At 39.2% G+C, this 13,601-nt stretch overlaps 1 protein-coding gene across 1 annotated transcript in view; it reads right to left on the reverse strand.

The window, feature by feature from the left end:
- Nucleotides 1-4,463: 4,463 nt before the first annotated feature.
- LOC121441149 (EF-hand domain-containing family member C2-like) overlaps nt 4,464-13,601 on the reverse strand; it is a 157,910-nt gene continuing 148,772 nt past the window's right edge. Inside the window, exon 15 of the mRNA XM_041642281.1 lies at nt 4,464-4,717. Coding sequence (XP_041498215.1) covers nt 4,616-4,717 — 102 coding nt within the window. The 3' untranslated portion in view covers nt 4,464-4,615. The remainder of the gene's footprint in view (nt 4,718-13,601) is intronic.

The following is a 13,601-nucleotide window of genomic DNA, read 5'->3' on the forward strand; positions in this document are numbered from 1 at the left end:
CTCTCTGAATGTGGCTGACAATGGGGGCTGACTGAGATCAGTTCTTTAAGGTGAGCCACACAGACAAGGTGGCCTCCATTCACCCCTAGATGCCCCTCATGCAATTGTTTCTTGCTGCCTCTCTCCTTCCCCTGCAGGGTCTAGCCATAGTAAAAACTGGTGATATTTTCAGTTCCTGTTTCCTATTCCATGGGTGGCCTCACAATAATAATGAAGAACCAGAGTGGTATGAGAAAGAAAAAGCAGGCAAAAGTAATTTCTATCACATACCCATGACAGTTCTTGTATAGGCAATGTCGGAAAAAGGAAACACAAGGATGACTTTGGTGGACTGGTTGTAAAGGAGAAAGCATTTTTTTGTGTGTGAATGTTTTCACCAAGCTATGGACTCCTCTGGATTTTAATATTATAGTGGGGTCAAAACAAGAATTTTCTCTATTGTTGGCTTAACACAGGTGCAAAGCGGTGCTCAGGAAGCTGGGAGATTGATGAATAGTTGGTTTGATGTATTTGATCCATTCAGCACTTTGAGTTAAATGTGCATATTCTGTTCAGAATAGACAATAGGGAGGGGCAGTCCCCCTTTCCCTCTCTAACTTGCATAACATCAGGCCTCACTGCTTTAACTAATGAGTGTTTAGAAGTCAAAGCTCCTACTGATTCCTGGGAGCCATTAATTTTCCACTTGCAGAGCCACTGTGGAGTTTTTCATAGGCCACATTTCTTAGCCATTATCAGTTATTTCTGAGCAGCAGAGCTGACCCCCAGGGTTTCTGTGTGTGTCACACACGTCATACAATAGTTTCTAAAGTTCCCTCAGAAGGAATTTTACTGAGGACCAGGAAACAGATGCAAAAAAAAAAAAAGTTGCCCATGCTGGCTACTCTGTGACAAAGGTGTCTTGGAACTGTTACTTGGTGGTGTGTGTTTGGGGCGGGGGGGGTGCTTAATTGATGCAGAATATGAATGTATATTTAAACCAACATATAACCTGGTAGAAGGCAAGCCGAGAGAAACGGCAAGATTATCTTAAACTAATTGCAGTCAGTGCTACCCTTTGTAATAATTTGCTCCATTATTGCTCCAGGTTGATGATTTGCTCAGTGGCCTCATTGATCTTGCCTCAGTATGCTTTCCAGTTTTTACACATTACTCTTGGGAATTGAAAAGCACTGTGTGTCTGAAGATGCTTAGTGAACTTGAAAAGACTCGTTTTTGAAAAGGTCTTAACCTGCTTTCAGCTTAAAGCAACTCAGTCTTTGGCCAAGCAAACGTGAGGGCTGAGATGGATGTAACATTAGGATACGCAGGTTTAACCATCACTTGGAAGCCGTTTGTCTAAAAGGCCATTTACAGAACAATGTTGAAGGATATTCAAAATTGAAGGATGTATACTAATAACTGAAGAGAATACATGTAACATTAAGATCTTGGCATTTATTATTGGATGGATTCTACATTATTTGATATCATAAATACTTGGTGGGGAACCTGACTAGTTCTTTAAACTCCAGGCACTGAACTCATAACTGGAAGATTTATAATTCGGGGAAGAAGAGCAAGGTGAAGGAAGAAGCAGCTGAAAAGAAAGGAGCTGAAAAGGCTAGGAAAGCAGCTCCCATTCAAACAGAGAGAAATTCAAGTTGGAAAGGCAAGGTTTTTTTCTTCTTCTTGTATTTTGTTTTGTTTTTGAAAAACTTGAGGTCTCATTTTACTCATTTTTTACTCATCAATCATTCCCTGCTATCTAAAGGAAGGGCAATTTAAATATTCTAAACTTGTGATTGCCGCATACAGAAAGCCTAGAAGCTCTACAACTCCAAGGAAACAAATTCAGCAGCATTGTATAAAAATACCAATAACGTTATATATGGCATTAATTTGAATCAAAGTTAATACATAGAAAAAAACAGTTTCCACTAGTATGTGTTCAAAAGTTAGAGTGTTCTTCACTTTCTCTCTATTGTCTAAAATCTTAACCATTTTAGTAACTGCTAAGCCAACCAGTAGAGATGGTTAGGTAATTGATTTAAAAAAATGACAACGAAAGGCCAATTAATCCTGCAAATTAGTCATCTTCTGACAATAACCATACTTCACACAGTAATTCAGCAAGACATTACTGTGAACTTCAAAGGCTTTTAATGATTTGTGCAAAGAGACATGACTTGCTTTGGGTTTCCAAATGACTTTATCACTCATTCCCAAGACTCCAAGAATACTAACAAACAATTAATTCATAGGACAAAAGGTTTGCCTTCAACTCACCCCGACATCCACATGTAACATTTGCCTTCCTCCACAGGGAAGAAAATGTTAGGAGTTAGAAAAAGGTCTATACAAAGGTTGAGAAACTTTAAAAGTATTACCTTGGAACAATGACACGAGCTAGAGTTTTTCTTTTCCAGAAGGAAAGAGGAGAGGTGGCAACTCCATCTGCCCTGAAGGTTTGAGTCACAGAGTTTATTTGTGCTGAAATTGGTTATCTACTGCTTGAAACTTAAGCAGAATACATCAGCATTTTGGAACCACCTGGGACCAAGGAGAGCTGGGAAATTTCCAACTCGAGTGTAAAACTATTCATTGATATTTACATAATGAGAATAAATGTTTTTCCTAAGATAGCATTTCCCTTTAGTGTCTTAAGACCACCAGCAAGAGAGAGAGGCACAGAAATTCTATTACATTAATAGTCTTTGTTTTTATGGCTTTGGCATTTATTAACTAGTGGGAGCTGTTTATTGGGTCATAAACTTTACTAATGGGGATATTATCTCTAAATTATAAATCTCCTTTAGTATATGGCTTAGTTATAAAACAAATAATTATTTAAAGTGTCTGTATGCCTGCAATGTATCATGTTTATCGGCATGAATCCTATAATGGCCATTTTATTGTTAATTGTGAGCTTGAACCAGGAACTGCCAGGACAGGGACACAGACCCATGAAACAGAATGAATAGTCGTCACCCCCATGACTCAGGAACATTATCATTGGTTTGCTTCCTTTTTCTTCTTGCTTCTTAAGTGAATTACATTACAAGCTCGTACAAAGGCTAAATTATTTATACAGTTATACTCGAGGGAAAGACAATTAAGTGAAGGGTTGAATAGGTAGGTGACAGATGTGTCAGCTTGAAAACTTCTAGGCAAGTATCACACCTTCTAAAAGCTTGCTCTCTGGGAAGTACAAAAATCTTAAAGTGACAAAATAGCTTGGCATTGTTGGTTGTCTTTTTTAAAAATAAGGACAAAAATCAAGCCATAAAAATTAGAGTTTTATGAGCCCACTGTTTTAGTATCTCTTGTGAAGACTAGTTCAATGCAAAGCTCTATGGGGTCAGTTCTACTGGTGCACATGAAACGTCCTAGGTTTTTGGAGAGAAGTAGTTTACTGACTAGTTTTGATTAAAACAAAAGGAAAGAGCCATTGTTGTCAAGTAAACTGGACCACATAAGTAGAAGCCAACTCATTTTGGGACAAGGGGATGCTAGAAATGCAGAATGAAGGAATACGGAGATAAGAGGGGATCCTTGAAATGTCCTTGGTTCCTCTTCTTCCTAGGATGATCCCTGACTAGCACAGTCCCATTTTGACAGACTCCCACTGTCTCTGAAAGAAGCAGATTTATGTTATCCAGTACCCATCACTGGGAGTCTGGCATGGCCTAGAGAAGAATTCTGGACACTGAAGCTCCATGGTGATAGGTTGTAATCAGATACACACTATATGATAAGATTTCTTCTGTGTGAGGAAAAAAAATCAAAGCAGAGAAATGCAGGAGAGATCCAGTGTAATTTTAAACTAGTTATACCTTTGGCCTGGAGGTTGAGAGGTTAGTAGTACGTGAACCAAACCAAAACAAACCCTTGAAACCGTCCACAATCACATCTCTAAATATTTTAGGCATATTTAGGCATAATACATTTTTGGTCATGCTTTAATTATATACACATGCATATATTTGTAAGCTAAGAAGTTGATTTTAGATATAAAAAGGCACTAAAAATATAAACACAGCATATGTTTCAATTTCTCTCTCTCTCTCTCTCTCTGTGTGTGTGTGTGTGTGTGTGTGTGCAGAGAGGTTTTTTCCCCATAACTTCACTAACTTCAGAAAATAAACACTCACTCTAGAGAGGTTTAAGAATTATTTTTGATGAGGTGTGTTGCTACAAAAGTTAATTATGTAAGTAATAAACATGTGTCAAAAGGATTTCAAAAATGCTTAACAGAATCACAACTTATTGCTCTGATATAATTTGATTTTATATTGTCATGCATAGCTGTCAAAAATCATTTTCTTTTCATATTGTGATGAATCAAATTATATTAGATAGAAATTATTATAAGATTATTTGGTATTCATAAATAATACATACAATAAAAATGGTCAACATTGTTTTCAATGGTAGTTTTAATAGTGCTGGTATGGCAGCAATATAGCAGGCTGTTCTGAAGAACTACAGTGACAGAAGGAGATTAAATGTAGTTCCTGGATTTCCATTTAAAATAAACCTTGCTTCCTTTTTGTTTTTAATGAAATTATGTCTAGTATAATAAACATGGTAGAATGAGAACAGTAAATCAAAGAGTTGATTGAAGCTTTCACAGTCAGTTGTCCTGTAAGCCATACACGTCCTCCAAAAAGTCTAAGTACCGAACGAATTTTACAGGAATAGGTGATGGCATTCCCGTCCAAATGTCTTCACATTTCTGGAAAGAAAACAAAGAAGGACATAATTGGAGCCATGTTTCAAAGTTCAGTTTTGAAATTTCAGGGGCCATTGCTTTGTTTTGATTGCCTTATAATCTTTTAATAAACTTTTAGCGATATTGTTTGGGGGCTGGCCCTTGCAGAGGACCCATGTTTGGTTCTCAGCACACATACATGGTAACTCACAACTGCCTGTAACTCTAGCTCCAGGGGACCCAACACTTTCTGACCTTCATGGGTTCCTGCATACATATGGCAAAATACTTAGCATAACACACACACACACACACATACACACACAATATTCATTTAAAATAAAAAGAGTAGAGGTTTGTACATTCTACTTAGGTATCAGAAGGACTTTGAGGAAGAGCATATTCTTATTCTTAATTATTGGTTTACTTCCTGTATTAGAATTATATGTTCCCAATCTTTACCATATAACTGCAGCCCCTTCCATGGAGAAAGATAAAGAAGAAAGGATGGATGAGTGAAGATGAAAGGAAGTGATATGGATGTCTCTCTATATGTTGTGAATAAGTTTTATTACCATTGGTTAATAAAGAGACTGATTTGGCCGGTAGTCAGGCATAATAGAACCAGGCAAGAAATCTAAGCTGAGATAGAGGAAGAAGGAAGGTGGAGTCTGGGAGACAGCAGCAGCTGCCGGGGAACCAAGATGTGAAGAAACAAACTCTGAGCCTCATGGTAAAATAAAGACTAGTACAAATGGGTTAATTATTAATTATAAGAGTTTGTTAATAATATGCCTGAGCTAATAGGCCAAACAGTTTAGAATTAATATTAAGCCTCCAAGTGGTTATTTTATTTTTAAATTTATTTATTTATTAAAGATTTCTGTCTCTTCCCTGCCACCGCCTCCCATTTCCCTCCCCCTCCCCCAAACAAGTCCCCTTCCCTCGTCAGCCCAAAGAGCAATCAGGGTTCCCTGCCCTGTGGGAAGTCCAAGGACTACCCACCTCCATCCAGGTCTAGTAAGGTGAGCATCCAAACCGCCTAGGCTCCCACAAAGCCAGCACGTGCAGTAGGATCAAAAACCCATTGCCATTGTTCTTCAGTTCCAAGTGGTTATTTTAAAAGCAGCTGTGGAACTGGACAAGATGAGAAACCTCCAGGTACAAGGAAGGGAAGAAAAGGGAGAATAGAAAGAAGGAATAGGAAAAGGAGTATTTTCCTGTCCCTCTGAAAGGAACGGGGCCACATGAATGGCTATGGCTTGTGCATGAAAAACAGATAGGCAAGTTCAAGAATGACAAAGTTGGAGACTATCAGGTCCAACTTATAACCATGAGCCAAGCCCAGCTGGCTGACCTACAGACCCACAGATAAGAAAAATCAACTTCTCTGTTGAAACACTGTAATTCTGGGAGCTAGGCAGTACTAATGCAGTGGCATGTTCTCTGAAACAGTATTGAGACCTCACGTTTTACAACCAAGATGGTATTTCTAGCACCTGCTTGGTTACTGTTCCTTCAATAAACCATGAAGAGTAGTAGGTTGCTCAAGGTACTCATAAGGTATCTTACATACAGTCGGGTGCTACAAACGTGCTTTGTATCAATAATGTATGGCATAAATGGCAGTGGTCCTGTAAAACTATGCTGGCAGCCAGGATTGGTCCTATATACCTCTAACCTCGGTGCCTAGGAGGCTTAGGCAGAGAGATTGTGAGTTTGAGGTCAGTTAGTGCTTCAGAGTGAGTTTCAGGTTAGCCTGCACTATCTATATCTATAGTGAAATATAAATGGCAACAACAAAAACCTTCTAAAACACCCACTCTCCTCAAAAAACCCCAAGAAAACAAAACAAACACCAGCCACACCCTGGAGGATGATGATGGAGCTGGTTCATTCTTATGGCCTAGTGCTATTGTAGCACAAGACATAGCTCATGTAGGAACCAGCCATGATAAGCTAAATAGAACCAGACCACCCAAAGACAGTTCTTTACTTCCAACCATTATCACCTGCCAGTGTAGGACTCAGCCATGGTAGCTTTAATGGAGGCCTGAGTCTCAGTAGTTTACCCTGAAGCAATACCTGGTTACAGTAAGTACCAAAAACTGAGATTACCTGAGCATCACCCAAGAACAGACCATCCAAAGGAAATGCCTAACATTCCAACCCTTGTAGATAAAATCACCTGCCAGCACACACTCACCAGGACACCCCTAGACAAATGTCAGCCAATCAGAGGTCCTGAAGCTTAGAAACTCCTCACCCCCACCTTTACTACTACAAAAACCCAACTCGAACTGAGGTCTGGGCTCTTCAGTTATTCCTATACCTTGGACATATGGAGAGACCGAGTTTGCAAACTTGTATCAAATAAAGGCTCTTTGCTTTTACATTTGGGACTTGGTCTCCTTGTTGGATTTTAGGGAATTTTGTGGATCTAAGCATAACAATTCATATGTGTATAGTAAGCAAATCAACCCCTCTGCTCGTCAGATAAAAGTTCTACACGATTGTAATTCGCTTTTAAAACATTTGAATTTATTTGTGAGTGTGTGTGTGTGCATACAGATGCACACGTACATCCATGGCCTGGAAAGCTTGTGGAGGTCAGAATACAACTTGGGAAAATTGTTTTTCTCCTTCCATTATGTGGGTTCCAAGGATTGAACTCAGATTGTCAGGCCAACAACAGCCCCATAAACCTGTGTTTATACATCTTGTTTATACATAACTTTCTCTTATGTTTGATCTTGTGTTGTTGTATTCATTGTGGCCCTAGAACAACAAACTCTACCATATGTATTCAAATATAAATGTACCATATGATCTAGTATGTGCTATATTGCAACATCACAGTTCATGTAAGGCCTACTCTAGGTATTTACGACAATGTCATCACTAATAACATACCTCTCAGAACATCGCTCATTCTTAAGTGATACTGTTTGTCTGTGTACTTACACACACACACACATTTACATACACACACACACACACACACACACACATATATATATATATATGTACACATTTATATACACACACACAAACTTTTTGTATAAGCTATAGTGGTCAATTAATGCTAGTTCCAGCCACGAAGAAAGTCCACAACTGGTCCTATCACAAGGTTGTTTTATATCCAATGCTCTATTTTGTCTTCATTTTACTTTTCCTTTTTTTTTTCAATGCTGGGTTTCACCTTTGAGCCTTGAGCATACTAGATAAATACTAACTTACATTCATGGCTATAGAAAAGGTTCTAACCCTTCATCAGCATTCCATTAATATCTGAATCACAAAGTATCACAGGAACAGCTAGGTGATTTTATGTGATGGTGTTCTGCAAGTATCCTGGCTCAATGCAGATACAGCTGAGGATGACAACAGCAATTCATCAGGGGTTGAAGCACCAAAGGGTGTTCTATCCATAGTCAAAAGTATAAGCAAAAGCCCAGAGACTTCAAAACCTCTTTGCAAGAAAAAGTGAGTAGTCCAGTTTGGCCTAAGGCACAGTACAAAGTGGCAAAGGGAGGTTGGAAAGAGAATCTGGGGTCAAACTTTAAGCTTTCCTTACTGTTTCATACTTGAGAGGAAGCCACTGGTCAGTACTGGCCAGAAGAACAATAGTATTGTGGTTGGAAATTGGTTAGATAACTTGCTGCATGTTGGGAAAATGAAGTGTTAAATACACAAAGCAGTTCTATGGTGATAACAGTAATCCTGGGGAGAGATGACTATAGCAGAATCGGGGGTGGGGGGCGGCTGTAGCTGGGCTTCAAATCAGGAGCCATCTCAGAAAGATTCTGAGCAGAACACCTAAAAGTGCAAGACTTGAAATTTGAAATGGTAGGAAAATAAAGAGAGCAATGTTAGGGTTGAACTATATGCCCCCAGAAAAAAACACTGACATTTTAACCCTCTTTACCTCAGAAAGTGACTACAGATGTAAATAGATAAGCCAAAAATGATGAAGTCATATTGGCATAGGGTTAGCCCCAAATCCAGTATGACTGGCATCTTTATATAAGGATGTTCACGGGAAAACTGACCTGTTGGAGAGGATGGCATGTTATGACAAAAGTAAAGACTAGTATTACATAATTGTAAACCAAGAAACACTGAAAATGGATGGCAAACAGCCAGGAGCTGGGAGGACCAGTGGAAGGAGTCTGGCAAAGGCATCCGAGGGCCCAAAGCCTTGCTGGAACATTGTTTTATACTGTTAGCCTCCATGATTATGGGATTATATATTCTACTGTGTGGAACTACCAAGTTTGTGGTTCTTTGTGTACTTTGTTAGGTCAGCCCTAACAAACACATGCAGGCAGAGCAGCTTTAAGAATTCTAAATTTAATATCTGACAGTCTCAAACTATCACAGCTCAGGAGGCATTAAGCAAGAGGAATGGATTCGCACCCAGTTTAGGAATCCAAGAGTCCATAATCAAACTGTCAACAGCACTGGCTCATGCAATCATCAGTGTTTCAGCTTCAAGAAATGCCACTGTCGTCCCAGCCTCTGCCTTTGCATTGTGTTCTTTGTGTGTCTCTGTGTCTTCACATAAATATCTCATAAGGATTGCAATCACTAGGTTTGGAGTATACCCTGACCTACTATTGCATCATTTTAACTAATGCAATCACCCTATTTCCAAATCAGGTCATATTCCAACATTCTGGATAGATATCATTTGGGGATTAATAATAGGCAACCCCATGTAATGTCAATAAGCAAAATAAGTAAAGCAGGATAGAAGGGAGTTTTTACTTATTTTAAGTGAAGAAATATGGATCAGAGAGAGAAAAAATAGTACAAACTTGAACTTTATTTTGTATGCTCATGGGATACCAAGGTAGAGTCTATGCTCTGCCGGAAATAGGACATCCATAGCATATCTGCCTCTCTTATTGCTCTGAGATCATTGAAGAAGAGGGGATGGAAAGCCAATAAGAATCAGAGACAGTGGATGACTACAAGAAAATGGTGTTTTTTGGACACAGCTAGGCAGCTGTATATGTGAATGCACAGTAGTTGTGACAGCATGCCCAAGACCTGCAAGTTCAAGCCAGACAGACTCCCAGTGTGGAGAGGGGCAGTGGGCACCAAGTCTTACTCCTGGCTGAGGATCTATTGACTACTGATAGCTACTGGCAACAAGAGAGTCTGTGGCTCCTGGTAGGTGGACTGCTCCAGGCAAGGCCACACATCTAAGAGTATATGGGCAATATAAATTTGATTTGATGATTTAAAAAGGAAGACACACAGTTGGATAGGGAAGTGAGGTAGATCTGGGAGGAGTTGAGGAAAGGGTGAACTCGATGAAAATACATTGTACAAAATTCTCAAAGACCTAACTAAAATGCGCACCAAAAAGGGAGGTCCTAGTAATCCTGCAAAAAAAGTTCCATGTAGCAAGAGCTAGAGTTCAGAACTGTGCAAAACTTCCAGCGTCACTGGAACGTGAATGATCTATCAAGCTATACCAACCAATAACACTAACATAAAATCAGAACACCAAGTGCTTGCATCTTTAACTAGGACACAAATCTGAATCTGAAAGATGAGTTATGTACGTGAACTGCTTGCAGATTTTTGCAGGGTTGTGTCTTATAAATGCCTAATGTAACAGAAGTAAGAAGAAATATATTAGATATCTACGATATGATATAACTATTAAGGTTTTTTTTTTTTTTTTTGGTTTTTCGAGACAGGGTTTCTCTGTGGTTTTGGAGCCTGTCCTGGAACTAGCTCTGTAGACCAGGCTGGTCTCGAACTCACAGAGATCCACCTGCCTCTGCCTCCCGAGTGCTGGGATTAAAGGCGTGCGTCGCCACAGCCCGGCAACTATTAAGTATTTTATGTGCATTATATTACCCAATTTTCAGAGAAAAATCCCTAAGAAAACATGTTACTGTGATACATGTTCACAGAAAAGGAAACTGAGGCATAGGATTAAGTAACCCTTTGCAACCAAATCACCAGTCAGCAGGGGAGGAGCCTGAACTCCTGAACTCTCTCCCCAGCAATGAAGCTCTACAAGTATATATGTACCGTGCTACTTTCCAAAACCATGCAATAGAGTGGGCCTATTCACAAGCAGCTGGTTCTCATCCTACATAATGACATTTGGTCCTGCCATTTTCTAAGAAAAGCTAAGTGGAAAACAATATAGTTTTTAAAACACAAAACAACTTCATTTTAACTAAGTATGGGGGTGGGGCTAGGTGAATGTGAGTGCAGGTGCCTTAGGAGGCCAGAGGGCATCAGATCTCCTGGAGCTGTAGTTCTAGAGAGGTGTCAGCTGACTGCCATGGGTGCTTTCAATCAACTCAGGTCTCCTGGTAGAACAGAGAACAGTACATGCATTTAACTGCTGAGATATCTCTCCAGCCCCTAATAATGTGGCTCTTGAAGGATACTTTTGTCTAAAAATTGTCACCTGTGAGGTAGAGACCAAATCACCAACTGGCAATAAATGGCGCTTCAGAGAGATGATAGTAACACTGATTCCTAAGGATCTTCTGTACAGTTCACATGACATGGACCTTAGTGACATGCCATGCCTCAATGTAAAAATTAGGAAGTCAATCTGGATATAGTAAACATGGTATTTTAATCAATGAAAGCTGAGCTCAGTATGTCATTCAACTCCAATATTCAATACATCCTCAAAATTCAAACCAATGCCTGTTTTTAGGTAGTATTTTAGCATTTAATCTGAGCACAGAGAAATGGTTCAAAAAATCATACATATTCAAAATCATTAGTCCCTCATTGGATATTTTTCAATAAAAATTTAATACAAAAAGAAATAAAACATAGTATGCCACTCACATAATTATGATGGACTTACTACAGGAACACTCATGAAACAGGTCAGTATTAACGATTTTCCCTCATTTTTTAAAAATTTATTTATCTGTGTTTTTATATGCATTGGTGTTTTGTCTGCATGTATGTCTATGTGACGGTGCCAGATCCCCTGGAACTGAAGTTACAGACAGTTGTGAACTGCCACAAGGGAATTGCTGGCAATTGAACCCTGGTTGTCTAGATCAGCCAGTGCTTTTAACCACTAAGTCATCTCTCTAGCACCCTCCCTCATTTTTATTAGGCACAAAAAGTGGCTGTTGTTTATATTGTTTTTAGCATGAAATTATGATTTAAATGCTACCAATAAAAGATAAAATGGTAAGAATTTATACTTGAATAATAACTCAAAACTTTAGATATGAGAACCAAATTTATTAGTAACAGGCTGTCAAGCAAAATAGCCAGAATTAAAAAGAAGGGTAATTTGAGGCAAAAAGATAACAGCAGTTCATTTCTTTCCATCTTGACCACTTTGAACCCTAGGACTCCTGCAGAGCTTTTTGACTTTTCCTGGCATGCTGTGCTCTTTGTTTCCATTCAATACCATTTGCCCCCATCATTTCTTTTTCTCCTTTATTCCCAATCCCTAGGTTGCTAGCTGTAGTGGCTTCTGATAAATACCACAGAGACACACGCAGTGCCTAATGGATTAGGATTCATCCACTGCCATCCACCAATTTTAGGGGGATTTTCTCAAGTATTTGCTGAAAATAGACTAAGGGACCACATTTGGGATTGAAAGAGAGACTTGGATGCAGGAAGATTTTTAAACACCCAGGCAATGTGATTGGGGGTGTTGATGCGACAGAAGGACAGGTACCTCCTTTATAATTTTGTCTATACTCAGACACATAGCTGGTCATTTTGTTTTCTTTTTCAGAAACTTTGGGGGTATCTGAGAAAACCCCAAACTAGCACTGACCTATTGTTCTCCTATTGTTCTTTCCGATAAAATTGCAAGCATTCCAAACATCATAGAAGGTTTATAAAAATGTGGGTGTTGAGTTAAACTATTGACTTTTTATTCCTACTAAATTACTCAGTACAAACTACAGAGCACATGGTCTTCACAGTAGTAAGCTTTTGAGGTAGTTTATTTCTTGCAGAGGATGGAACACTGGCCTTGTACACCTTAGGCAAGTGCTCTACCCTGGAGTTACACTCCCAGCCCATGCAAGTGAACTGAACAGGGGAACAACTTTATGCAAGTGGCAATCCTATGACAAAAAGACAGCTCATCCACAAATAGTGATGCCTCCCATTCCAGATGAGGACAAGACATGTCTGCTTGTGTCTCTGTAAGACAGGTCCCTGACAGTACATTTTTGGAATCCTAAGTATGTGTGACAGGCTCTGCCACTGCCCCTCCCTAGCCTATTACCCTTTCCTGTCTGGCTCACAGCAGCCTGATTTCCAACTGCCAGCATCTCTATTCCATTGACCAGAGCTTCTTAGGATGTCAAAGAAGTTAGCAGTAAATTACTTATTCACCAATGGGGAAGACTATAGCTGCTATTCTGTGTGTATATGAGTGTGTGTGTGTGCGTGTGTGCGTGTGTGTGTACATATACCAAGCATCCTGAAATAAGAGGTGAAAATGGCAATAGATGAAAACCCAGTAAACAGCAGCTGCCCAGTAGGAATAGCAAAGTTATATGTGAACTAATAGACCCTGGATGTATTTGCTTTGACATTTTTAAAAGGAAATTTAATTGGATTATGGCTTCTTCTAGCTTAAAAATTTCTACTGTAGCACTGGCCACCAGATGCATGAGGGAAAAGGATTAGGAGCCTATTAAACTCCATGCTTCACTGCAATGGGGTTATTTTTATTTTCCCCAAATGTAAGGCTGACAGACTCATGTTAATGTTTCACCAAGTTATTCCCCTGTAGTTACTTAGAAAAGGCTCTGTTTCTTTTCCTTTTCAGAAAAGAGTATTTCTATGGGACATATCTGGAAATATGTAGAAATCCAATACTACACATAGAATAAACTTTTTTCTTTCCTTTCTCCCTTTTTTCTTCCTCCTT

The sequence above is a fragment of the Microtus oregoni genome, unplaced genomic scaffold (genome assembly GCF_018167655.1).
Source record: "Microtus oregoni isolate MIOR12 unplaced genomic scaffold, Mior012 000073F_ref0000255, whole genome shotgun sequence".
Classification (NCBI taxonomy): domain Eukaryota; kingdom Metazoa; phylum Chordata; class Mammalia; order Rodentia; family Cricetidae; genus Microtus; species Microtus oregoni.